This window comes from Epinephelus moara, chromosome 1 (genome assembly GCF_006386435.1).
Source record: "Epinephelus moara isolate mb chromosome 1, YSFRI_EMoa_1.0, whole genome shotgun sequence".
Taxonomy (NCBI): Eukaryota; Metazoa; Chordata; class Actinopteri; order Perciformes; family Serranidae; genus Epinephelus; species Epinephelus moara.
In genome coordinates this window covers 48,846,138-48,858,627 of record NC_065506.1, presented here as the reverse complement: position 1 = coordinate 48,858,627, position 12,490 = coordinate 48,846,138, and the positions used below count along the sequence as shown (strand labels likewise).

The following is a 12,490-nucleotide window of genomic DNA, read 5'->3' as shown; positions in this document are numbered from 1 at the left end:
ACACACCTCAGGATGTTAAAGTGATAGTTTGGATTTTGTAAAGTGGGGTTGTATGAGGAATCTAAAGTCAGTGTGTTATCTACAGTAGATGTCAGTCAGCTCAACCCAGGTTTGGAGACACAAAACTAATTTTAGCCACCTAAAGAAATGAATATCAGTTTAAGTGTACGCTATATTTAGAATATTTTCACAGCTTTACCTTTCTGTCAAACAGCCCTTTCCGACAGGTAACTGAAGCTGAAGTTTATGCTCTCTTTAAAGCCGCCAAACTCCTCATGTGTTAGCGTGTGACTTTGATGCATCCAAACTTACCCTTGAAAACACCAAAGCTACATAGCAGACTAGCATGTTAGCAGTTAGCTTGACAGCTACAGTAGTTTACTACCTAGCCGTGCAAGTATTCACTATGCTATCTGCCTTGGCACTGACACGTGACAGAATCAAGTGTTTTGCAGATTAATTTTGCTGTGCCACCTTCTGGTGCAACCAGGTCTGACATGTAATATGAAAGGTTTCAGGGCACCTGCAGTTAATTATAATCAAACTCTGCAGTCTCCTCAGCTCTAGCATTGTAGCATCTTTTAGCTAATTGTTTTAGTTTCACGGCCTTCCAACTCTGCTCTGATCACATTTGTTTCAGCCTAACAGCTCTGATAAACCCACTTCCTGCCCAGCACCAAGAGACAATCAGAGAAAGTTATCAACTAGCTGGTGAAGTGGAGCGTTTCTCAGCTAAAGAGTCAGATATATTTCTCGGAGTTAAGACCCATACACGCCAAACCAACGCCGGAGAACTAGCAGCGACAAGAGCCACCTGCTGCGTCGCCTCATTTTGCCTTGTCTCGGCCAAAAAGTTGCACATGAACACACCAAACCGACAGCCAAAAAGCGTGCATATTCTGCGCCTGCGTTAGAGGACATGCTCCTCCACACCAGCAGATGGCGGTCGTCTGTAATCAGCAGTCAAAAAGTGAAACAGGACATTAACAACCTCATTACAGCTTTATAAAGTGACAATATGTCAGATAATTCATCACCAAGCAAATAAATGAAAGAACGCGACTTTAAGATTTTATTCTCATCTGTGTTTCTTCTTTGTCCTCTCATCAGTGACGGCTCTTCCGAGGAGGGTGTGTCAGGTTTGGGATCTCCCAGCGACCCCTGTCTGTCTCCTCTGGCCTGGAGTGTCACTGGAAAATATCTGGCGTCTGCCATGGAGAAAATGGTCAACATCTGGCAAGTTAACGGTGAGCATTTATTTCTTTAAGCTCCTCCGGGGTCTTTACTGTGTTCAGTTTATCAGACAGTGTGATAATGATGAGCTCAGTTTGAGTTGTTCCTAAAAACTGTTCCATTATAAAACATGGCCCTGCCTGTATCAGTGGTGTGTGAGGTCAGCAGAATATGAATGAGACCACATTAAGATTTTATAGCTCCCATTAAAAATAGATGCACTGGATGTGGTCCAATCATCATTTCCTGCCTCCCACCACACGCCCTGCAGCATGAACCATCTGTCCTCGGCTACTTTCAGTCGCCTCCAGAACAAACGTCCACGATCACATTGATATTAGCCTCCATGAGCACATTGAAATGTGACTGTGTCTGAGCACTACCGTTTCTCTGTGGGCGTCGTTGTTCAATTAGTTCGAGCCACAGTCCATTATAAACCTCTCAATAGATTTTAATGCAGCTTTTAAAGTATAAAACTAAATATACGCTGCTGTTAGAAAGTTTGGAGTCAGCTGTTTGTTTTTCCTCTTTCTCTCAATAATCACTGTGTTAAAGGTCCAGCGTGGGATTTAGGGGGATATATTAGCAGAAATGAATAAGTAAATAATATAATGATGATATTTATTTGTATGGCACTTATCTAAACAAGGTTACAGAGTGCTTCACATAGTGCATAAAAAAGACAACAAAACAATACAATATTAAAAAAAGGTTGCCTTCAATTTTTTATTAGATAATATTTCAGTCAGGAGAGAAATGTTGATATACTAAAAAGAATACTTATTAACATGTGCACATAAAAATGAAAAATGTGACAAGTCTTTGGCGATTACACGCCATAAAGATGGTATGATTTAAAGAGGGTGATGAATCCGTAGTTGAATCCCACGACAATCCTGTGAACAGCCTGTGACGTCCTGGAGGGACTGTGTTTCAACAGTATCATATATTCTCACTGTAATAAAATGACCAGGTTTACGGCTCCACACTAACTGCGACCTCCTCTTCCTTCTCTCAGGTGGTAAGGGCCTGTTAGACATGCAGCCTCACTGGGTGTCGGCGTTGGCTTGGCCTAAAGAGGAAGCAGAGTCTCTGTGGTGCGGGGAACCCAAAGACATGCTGCTGGTGGGACGTATGGACGGATCTCTGGGCCTCATTGAGGTGCTGGATACCTCCATGATGCACCGCACCGAGCTGGAGCACTGCTACAGGAAAGATGGTACAAAGAGGGAGTGAGTGAATGAGTGATGAACGTCTGTGCTGAGTGTTTCTGTGGTCACATGTGACTGAACACTCTGAAGAGTATTAACTAATGTTTGATAATGATGCTCCTCTCTCAGTGGCGGTGATGCACATAGCCTGGTACAGTGAAGACAAGCCTTTCGCTGTGGGCTACGCAGATGGCAAGCTGCTGATTGGATCCAAAGAGCCTTTAGAAAAAGGAGCCATCGTGGTCATTGATGCACACAAGGTAAATTATTTCTACTTATTTCTACTCTCTCTCAGACTCTCCTCAGAGCTGACTCTCTCTGCGTGATGTTTTTACAGGAGTCCATCACCAGTATGAAGTGGAGCCCTACTGGGGAGATCCTGCTGACTTGTGCCAAAGAGGACACAGTGAAGCTGTGGGCCAGTCCCGACCCTCACTCCGACTCAGGCTCCGGCTCCAGCTGGCGCTGCCTGCAGAGTCTGAGACATCCTTCCCCGGTGAACGGTGTGGCCTGGTGCAGCCTGCTGGGACGCGGCCCGAAGGCCCTCAGCATGTTGGCCATGTAGGTCGCCCTCAAATACCAAGAAGTTTGATTACTTTCTGCTTTTATTAGAGAGTTTATGAGTGAGGTTCTCTTCTCCTCCACACATGCTGACACCATCATTTAAAGTTCCCCTCCACTCAAATATATTTTTCTTCCATTTATGTCCCCTAAAATCTTTGACCTCGACTAGACTGACTTGTATCTGTGTAGAGTTTGTCACTAGAGAAGTGTTTTAACAGTCCTCTACTGAAGAGGTCGCTGTCTGTGTACTTCCCTAATATCTTAGACTAAAACATACAGCTATATGAGGTGCATCACTAATATGTCAGTACAGAGAGCAGAGTTAGCATTAGCATAGGGACAGTTCCAGTGGCTGGAAGTCGGACAGTCACATAAAGTGCCGCGGGGACAGCGCATCCAGGAGCGCTAAGGCATGTCTAGCTGCTGCTGGTGTGGGGTTTACACATTGAAAATAATAGGGGCGTATTTTTTGACACATGGCGCTTGCCGCCAGTGTGTTTTGGCATTTAGACATTAAAAAAACATTCAAATTAAATGTGAAGACAATAAAAACAAGAAGCAAACGCAAACAAATAAATAGACTTTAAACTAAAAAGATATTACGTGTCTAGTATTTACAAAGAAGAATATTTCTCAGGGAAAGTTTTCACGTGTTGCTGTATTTTGTTTCAGATGCTGTCAGAACGGTCTGGTCACCGTCTGGACTGTTCCGCAGGACATTTCTAACTTCCCAGAATCCTCTTCGTCTGAGTCGGAGGGATGGTGGGAAAATGAAACAAAACCCAAATTCATGGTGCGTAACGTGCGTAAATTTTTTTATTTATATTTATTAATTAAATAAAGTTGATACACTAAAAAAGAAGACTAATTTTATCTGATGAATCACTTTATTCAAAATTAGAATTTTGTTTGAGGATTAATTTTTTTTTAGGGTACTGATGTCATAAAATATAGCAACAGACATTTGAAGCTTCACTTGAAAACCACAAAAATGTAAATCAGCACATACTGTAGAGTCGTAGGTGTTCCTCCACTCACCTGTGGTCTCTGTGTCGCAGTCTTCCCGGTGGTCAGGAGACGGAGCGACGTGTGTTTTCCAGCTGAAAGGCCACATCACTCCTGTCAGAACGTTGGCCTTCAGCCCCGATGGTCTGGCTCTGGCATCTGGAGGAGTCGGAGGCCTCATGAACATCTGGTCCCTGCGGGTAAGAAACACACACACACACACACACACACACACACAGATGGAGGTGGAAACACCCACACAGTATGTATGCACGTACTGCAGGTACAGTTCACACAGATACACAGAGAGACAGATGTTGGCACAGAGGTGAAAAGAACAAATGATTCATTACACACTCATCGTACTGCTGTTGTAGATCTCACTGTAATTCATTGTGTGTGTGTGTGTGTGTGTGTGTCCAACAGGACGGGTCGGTGCTTCAGACAGTAGTAGCCGGTTCAGGTGCGATCCAGAACATCGTCTGGATCCCAGATGTGGGCGTCGCTGTCTGCTCCAACAGGTCCAAGGTACGGCGTTTCACCTGATGCGTATTTTTCCATGTTTCTGTCCGCGTTGCTGAAATGATTATTTATTACGCTCTGGTCTGCTTCGTTTCCAGGATGTGCTGGTCGTTAACTGCTCCAAAGAGTTCATGGCATCCAGCCACGTGCTGGCCACCTGCCGCACCGCTCTGAAGAAGCAGGGCGTGGTCGGTCTCAACATGGCACCCTGCATGAGGGCCTTCCTGGAGAGGCTGCCCGTCATGCTGCAGGAGCAGTATGCCTACGAGAAGGTACACAGACATTTCAGATGAATGGGTCTACTGACATTTAAATGATAATTTTCTCTAAAAGTCCAACTGAAGATTTATATAGAACAAACACAATGTGAACACACTGTCAGCGCAGCGTTGAGAGCTGGAAACGGTTTTGAGAAGTTTTTGGATGTGAAGATATGTGCTCAGCAGAAGCTCCGACATCAAACACTCACAGTCTGAAGTCTGAATTAGGATTTATTTTTTCAATATACACAACTGCAGACGCACAACCCACAAGTCTTTTTAGTCAGTCTGAACCTTGACCTGCATTTGTGTGTTTGTTTTGTTTTGATGTTAGCACACGTCCTTTTTCTGCAGTACATAAATTCCATATATGAATACACACATTATATCCAGTCTGATCAGGTCAGACTGTCTCACTGTGTTGCTGAGTTTCTGTGTTTGTGTGTCAGTACGTCTGATGTAAGCAGACTCTTCATCATCGTGTGGTGCATCATCATCATCATCATCACAGGTGGAAAATGTGTTTTTGAGGCAGACAGAGTGTGAACTGTGAAGTGCAGATATAATAACGTGTTGTTGCTCTTTATGACCGTGGCTGCTCATTAAACGGTGGAGCATCGTGCAGAAGTTTCTCATGTCTCCTTTTCCAATAAACTTCCAGCCTCACGTCGTCTGTGGGGAGCAGCTCGTCCACAGCCCCTACATGCAGTGCCTGGCCTCCCTGGCTGTGGGTCTCCACCTGGACCAGCTCCTGTGTCGCCCCCCTGTACCGCCTCACCTCCGACACTGCCCACCAGAGTCTGGCACCGCCGTCTGGTGTGCCAGTGAGTGGGCCTGGTTGGACTGTTTCTCTACGACAGTCAAGGCAGCGGAGGCTCTTGCTCGAGGCGCCACCTTCTCCGAGTCATTCTCTGTTCCCGACCTGGAGCCTGTGCCCAAAGATGAGATGGCTCTGCTCATGGTGAGGGAGGCCTCGGCTCAAACTGTTGAAACTGCACTTTATAATAACCTCCTGTTGCATTTAATAACAGTGTTTACGCTCTGTTCTTCAGGACAACAGTAAATGGGCGTCTGGTATGGATGAACAGATCATGTCCTGGGCCACCTCCAGACCAGAGGTAATTCACACTGACGCCCAGATTAGATCTAATGAGCGGTTCATTCTCAGACTCTGGTGATAATTACCCCTTTATTTATCTGTGTGTGTGTGTGTGTGTGTGTGTGTGTGTGTGTGTGTGTGTTTGCAGGACTGGCACCTGGGGGGGAAGTGTGATGTGTATCTGTGGGGTGCAGGGCGACACGGCCAGCTGGCAGAGGCCGGCAGAAACATCCTGGTGCCAACCACCGCCCCGTCCTTCTCTCAGGCTCAACAGGTACGCAGACACGTCAGGTCTTTATTAACTACATCCACCAAACTCCGGCCTGCTGCCTGTGATCACATCAAGAGTGAAGGATACACGTTATTCATACAGTGTAGATCAGAGATACTCACCTGCTTTACCTGAGGGCCACTTTTGCAAAAGGACAGGAGGCCCGGGGCCACTTATTAAACAAATATGAGTAATATTCATCAGTATATATAATGAATAAATTACCTTTCTTCAACCTTACCACATTTGTTTCATCACTCATCCACTAAATCCAGTCACAGCAGCTCTGCACAGATCAGGTGTAGGCAGGAGCGTTAAAGGATTTAAAGACATTCAGGGTTTAGACCTCTGTTAGGCGGGGTTCAATGTATCCTCACCTTATGCTGCTTTTGGGTAAATAAGCTCTATTTTGTTGCTTTTTTATGCACTGTGGGACGTCATTTACACCCAGAGTACAAAAAACGCCACAAAGTGTGAATCAGTTTATTTTCATTGTGAATTAGAAAATAGTCAGAGGGCCAGATTTGGCCCACGGGTCAGGAGCTCAGTATCACCAGTGTAGATGTTTATTTGTGCAGATTGTAAAGCACTTTGAGTCAATCAGTGATTTGTAATATTGGGCTTCATAAATAAAAATGACTTGACTGTACCATATAATCTGTCACAATTACATGCATGTCTTTTGGCCATACTAAATCACTGGAGTTAATGAATTTAGAATTTTGAAGCACAGAAAGCTTTTTACGAGCTTCAACATTTGATCCCTGTTGTTTTATAGAGTCGTACAATGTGGTGCTATCTCCTCTTGTTCAGCTGCTGTATTCCACCAGCATGTAACTACTGTTCATTTCCTGTGTTTGTTTCCTCCGTCAGGTGGTGTGTGGTCAGAACTGCACCTTTGTGATCCAGCCTAACGGGACGGTGTTGGCCTGTGGCGAGGGCAGCTACGGCCGTCTGGGTCAGGGAAACTCTGACGACCTGCACGTTCTCACCGTCATCTCAGCTCTTCAAGGTGCCACTGTACACACTGTTGATGATGCATCACTGTAGCGGCTGATAGACCAGCTGAAGTCATTTTATTTTAAACTGTAGTGACCTTCTTCAGTAACATCATCATGTGTCACCTCCACCCTGACCATGTGGTCGTCTCTTTGCCTCTCAGGTTTTGTTGTGACTCAGCTGGTGACATCCTGCGGCAGTGACGGTCACTCCATGGCTCTGACGGAGAGCGGTGAGGTGTTCAGCTGGGGCGACGGCGACTACGGCAAGCTTGGCCACGGGAACAGCGACCGCCAGCGCCGACCGAGGCAGATCGAGGCGCTGCAAGGAGAGGAAGTGGTGCAGGTCAGTGTTTTCCTCCTCAAGACTGTTTAGGAACAAAATGGACACAGCAACTAGAGGAGAGAGGAAACTTTTCGTAAGGCCAACAATGTTAACGAAAGGAAAAAAATAATCTGTGTATCCGCCCCATGACTCCACTCCACTACATTTATTGGTTCCTGCTGCTGCACCCTGCCACAAAGTTTAATGAAAATAAAACCAGCAGTTTTTCCATAATCTTGCCGACAGACAAATAAACCAGCCCCTCCAGGATGTTATGATGCTGTGATCGCAACAGTTAACACAAACTCAGCCAGTAATGGTGAATTCTGCATGAACTTTTTCTAATCAGTGCAACTTCGCCACAAATTTCACTTTTTAAAACACGTAAAATCTCATTTCATTGGAGCGTTGCAGGCGGCGTATTGATAAGCTCTCTCTTACTCTCTCTGTTCATCATGAGACTGCTGCTGCAGGAGTGTGAGCTCCACATCTGGGAGGAGAGAGCCAAACACACACACACAGTGACAGGGCTAACTGTTAGCATCGAACGGCTAACATTACCCAGCGGTCATTAACAGGTTTAAGGACTGAATCGAACCGGTTCGGTGTTGGTGTGAGATTGTTGGAACTGTTACACTGCTGAGTGTTCGATGTTAGCTGCTGCTGCTGTGTTAGCTCATGCTAACAACACAGAGAGAGCAGGAAGAGAGCTTCTCACGGAGACCCTCCTTCAGCGCTGTATGGAACAGCAGCAACAGCTGTCAGCCCCCTCACCACCACCATCGCTAATAGATTTCAGTTCTGTGGGAAAAAGTCAATGCTCATAATAATGGGCTCCAAATCTGAGATGGCATCGCAGCTTATTTGCCATTTTCATTGCAAAAAACACTTATAAACATTGCAACATGCAAATTGTTTTGGAAAAGCTGCCTTGAAATCAGGCGTTTCAGGTTGCAACATTCCCCCCAAAACAGCCCCAAAATCCTGGAGGGACTGGGAAAAAAAGCAAAAACATGAGCTCCTCTGTGGAGGTAAAAAGGGATTTTATGCAGTTGTGGTAAAAGTCTGCAGTCCACCATTTAGTTCACAGGTACCTGATAATAATAAATGATTTCACTGTTTGTTTGGAAGCTGTTGTCAACAGTTCTTCTTTTCTCTACTCCTCAGATGTCCTGTGGGTTCAAACACTCGGCGGTGGTAACAGCTGACGGAAAGCTGTTCACGTTTGGGAACGGTGATTACGGCAGACTGGGTTTAGGAAACACCTCCAACAAGAAGCTGCCCGAGAAGGTCACTGCTCTGGAGGGCTACCAGGTCGGACAGGTAAGACAGGAAAATATTGGAACTTACTGAGAGGAGACGGTGACATCTACTTAACGACTCTGCAGACTCCTTTATTTATTTTGATTATACTGAAGTTTGTATGGTGCAAATACAATGTTCATAAACAGGACTACAGATAGAAACATTCAGTATTTGACTGTTTATTTATGTAACATTATTTTGTTCAAATATTCTCAAGAAGAAAACATGACTGATCCATTAAAGATAAATAAAAAAGAGAGATATGAGGCACTTACATAATAAAAGACATTAAATTAAATGATAATTGTTACATATGTGAATCTGAAATATTCCCAATTCAGACATTTAGAGACATCAAAACTGCTGTATCTTTTCCAGATTCATTTGACTATTTTTTTCAACAGTATCTTTATTGATTTTAACAACAAAAAACAAAGACCTACAGATACACACACACGCCAGTATGTGTATGTTATGTATCCACAAACACCCAAAAAACTGGACACCTGAGCAAAGTCTCGTAACCATTGGAGTATTTTTAAGTAGTGAACACATCTGAGTGACGACCTGTCAGAGTTGATGTCTCTGTGTGTTTCCCTCCTCAGGTGGCGTGTGGTTTGAACCACACTTTAGTCGTCTCCGCTGACGGGATGATGGTTTGGGCGTTTGGTGACGGAGACTACGGAAAACTGGGACTCGGGAACTCCACAGCCAAGTCCTCGCCTCAGGTAGGCGCTGTCGCTCTGTGAGGTCTGCTGCTTCATGTTTATGAGTAAATTTAATGAAGGTTTATTTTGAAATTTGACTCTTCAGAAAGTGGACGTGTTGTGTGGAATCAGCATCAAGAAAGTGGCGTGTGGAACTCAGTTCTCTGTGGCTTTAACCAAAGATGGCAAAGTTTACACATTTGGTCAAGGTACGCTGTGGTTTGATGTTTTCTTTACTCCTCCACTGATCTTTAATGTGATAATGATCAGGACTGCAGTGATTAGTCAACCTAATCAGCCAAGCAAATAATCCAAATATCTGATGGTCTTCTCATCATCTCACTTTAGTTTTAAACCTCATACTGTGAACCTTTGTCACATTTCTGCACACAGCTACTGCCCCTAAAAACTGCACAGCTCTTCAGCTTTATTTCAACATATAGTGCATATTTTTACAGCACACATTTTTGTCTCTTGCTGTCTGCAGTACTTTTATTGTTAATTTGAATGTGAAACCTTTTTGGCAAAACTTTTCTTCTGATATGTGATGACTTTCTGCTGTTTGTTGGTTTGTATCATTCTTAAGTGAATATTTTGGGTTCTACACTGTTGGTCAGTTATAAAATCGGATTTCAGTGTATTTAGTTTTGCGTTTTCACTATTATCTAACGTTTTTACACTCAACAATCAACTGAGAAAATAATCAGCAGATTCAGCTTTAATAATGATCGGTATTATATTCATAGTTATATTTGGGCAGCTTGGGCAGTTTTTCCATGTTCCCTGATTATATAAAACTTTTTTTGTAAACAACATAACTGCTGTGTTTTCACAATAAAAGTCATGTTGAGGTTGAGATGATTTGTGATTTTTGTGTTGTTGTTTTTTGTCTTAAACATATTAAAATATTTTTCCTCTCCCCTGTCGTCAGACCGCCTTATAGGTCTGCCAGAAGGTCGAGCCAGGAACCACAACCGACCTCAGCTGGTGCCGGCTCTGGCGGGGATCCACATCCAGGACGTGGCTGTGGGAGCTGAACACACTCTGGTGCTCTCCTCCACGGGAGAGGTTTACACCTGGGGCAGCAACTCTGAGGGCCAGGTAACCTGCTGACGCACGCACGCACACACACACACACACACACACACACACACACACACACTGATAGGTTGTCAGTCAGTCTGGACGGTCATGTTATACAGTAACAGTGACATTCAGTGAAACAGAAATGGAGCACAGTTCATCCATCGGATCACAATCTGGTGCCATGATCAACAAGTTGAAAAAGTGCATCTTGTTATTCTAGATTTAAAGGGAGGATATTACACTGACCAGGGAGAAGCACTGAAACGACCCCTCTTCTAAAAGTCCAAATTAACATGTTCAGTTATCATCATTAATATCAGCACTCTAACCAGCTAAGTGGGTGTTTCCATTAAAAACAAAATGCAGATGGAGTCGACCTTTGAGCTGATCTGTATTTAATGACTGAAATCAGTGAACATTTATAAATGTTTCTTTGTGCTTTGTTTTCCTTCTAAAATGTTCCAGCAGTTTAAATACACACTTTTCTCTTATTGTAAATGATTAATTGATGTTTAATTTGGGAGATAAGTTACTATAAATTATTACTTCCTGTAACTTTGAGCTGTATCTTTGCCGTGCAGCTTGGTCTGGGACACACCAACCACGTCAGAGAACCGACAGTGGCGACGGCGCTGCAGGGTAAAAACATCCACCAGATCTCTGCTGGACGCTGCCACAGCGCTGCATGGACAGCTCCCTGTGTGCCGCCTCGAGCGCCAGGTTAGACACACGCACACACACATACACACCGTTATGGTGCTGCTGTCTAACAGGCAGACACTTTACCCTAGAGGTCAGATTTCCTGCAGAGCTGCTGGATGTGTAGTAAATACCTGAGTGAGGCACATTGTTGTCAGACGAGGCACCGCCGTCGTTTGGTGAACAAACACTGAGGAATTTAATGTGTTGTTGTTTGAATGCTGCTCAGTCTTCATGTGTCAAAGGACTTTATTCATGAGATGTAAAAAAAATATACATCGTAAAATATGACATAACTTAGGTCTCAAAACAAATTTCTTTTTAAGTTTTATGTTTAGTGTTTATACTTTTTACCTGCTGCGTTCAGAGCTGTGTGTTCAGTGTGATTTATGAAGGCAAATGGCCAAGTTAAATTTTGTTGCATTTGCAAATATAATTTTCTTTTTCCTCACCTGTTACAACAAACTCCTGCTCTGTCCTCCTCTCTTCCTCATGGTCAATGTGTCTCACTCTCTCCTCCTTCACGTCCTCAGGCTCGTCGGTTCCTCTCCAGCTGGGTCTCCCTGTGGCGGTGCCTCCTCAGTACAGCGGGCTGAAAGAGGTCAGCATCGAGGCGGTGAGGGCTCGCCTGCGACTCCTCTACCACTTCTCTGACCTCATGTACTCCTCGTGGAGGCTGCTCAACCTCAGCCCCAACAACCAGGTAGGAACAGAGGAGGCAGTGAGGAGCTCATCGAAGATTCAGGGTCATCTGATGATTGTAGAATTTAATACCGATCTTCAAACACTGATCAGGGTGTCTTTGCTCTGAGCACATGGTATTGGTGGCAATAAATTAGGACGTAATAAAAATGTATTTTTCCATCACACTTGTGCAGATTTCATGAAATGTCAAACTGAACATTTTTAATAAAAGAAAGGAACTAAGCTTCACATATGTAAGGCAGTAAAATGTATTTCACACATTGTGTCTGAGAAGGTAATGATGGTAAATGTTCCTCTGCAGAGCTGTACGTCCCACTATAACGCTGGTACCTGGGGGATCGTTCAGGGCCAGCTGAGACCCCTGCTGGCCCCCAGAGTGTACACTCTGCCCATGGTGCGCTCCATCGGCAAGACCATGGTGCAGGGCAAAAACTACGGCCCCCAGATCACCGTCAAACGGATCTCCACACGGTCAGTACTCCATAATACAGACGTTCCCC

At 44.3% G+C, this 12,490-nt stretch overlaps 1 protein-coding gene across 7 annotated transcripts in view; it reads left to right on the top strand.

Annotated features, from left to right (window-relative positions):
- Positions 1–12,490, top strand: part of herc1 (HECT and RLD domain containing E3 ubiquitin protein ligase family member 1) — an 83,636-nt gene that overhangs the window by 63,691 nt on the left and 7,455 nt on the right. For all 7 annotated transcript variants that reach the window (XM_050074747.1, XM_050073993.1, XM_050033580.1 and 4 more), the window contains exons 54-73: positions 1,111–1,247; positions 2,252–2,452; positions 2,574–2,704; positions 2,782–3,005; positions 3,681–3,801; positions 4,067–4,213; positions 4,440–4,541; positions 4,634–4,807; positions 5,457–5,756; positions 5,848–5,913; positions 6,043–6,168; positions 7,039–7,177; positions 7,328–7,509; positions 8,656–8,811; positions 9,399–9,521; positions 9,607–9,709; positions 10,432–10,601; positions 11,168–11,306; positions 11,819–11,988; positions 12,292–12,461. In XM_050074747.1, the coding sequence (XP_049930704.1) occupies positions 1,111–1,247; positions 2,252–2,452; positions 2,574–2,704; positions 2,782–3,005; positions 3,681–3,801; positions 4,067–4,213; positions 4,440–4,541; positions 4,634–4,807; positions 5,457–5,756; positions 5,848–5,913; positions 6,043–6,168; positions 7,039–7,177; positions 7,328–7,509; positions 8,656–8,811; positions 9,399–9,521; positions 9,607–9,709; positions 10,432–10,601; positions 11,168–11,306; positions 11,819–11,988; positions 12,292–12,461 (3,081 nt within the window). The remainder of the gene's footprint in view (positions 1–1,110; positions 1,248–2,251; positions 2,453–2,573; positions 2,705–2,781; positions 3,006–3,680; positions 3,802–4,066; positions 4,214–4,439; positions 4,542–4,633; positions 4,808–5,456; positions 5,757–5,847; positions 5,914–6,042; positions 6,169–7,038; positions 7,178–7,327; positions 7,510–8,655; positions 8,812–9,398; positions 9,522–9,606; positions 9,710–10,431; positions 10,602–11,167; positions 11,307–11,818; positions 11,989–12,291; positions 12,462–12,490) is intronic.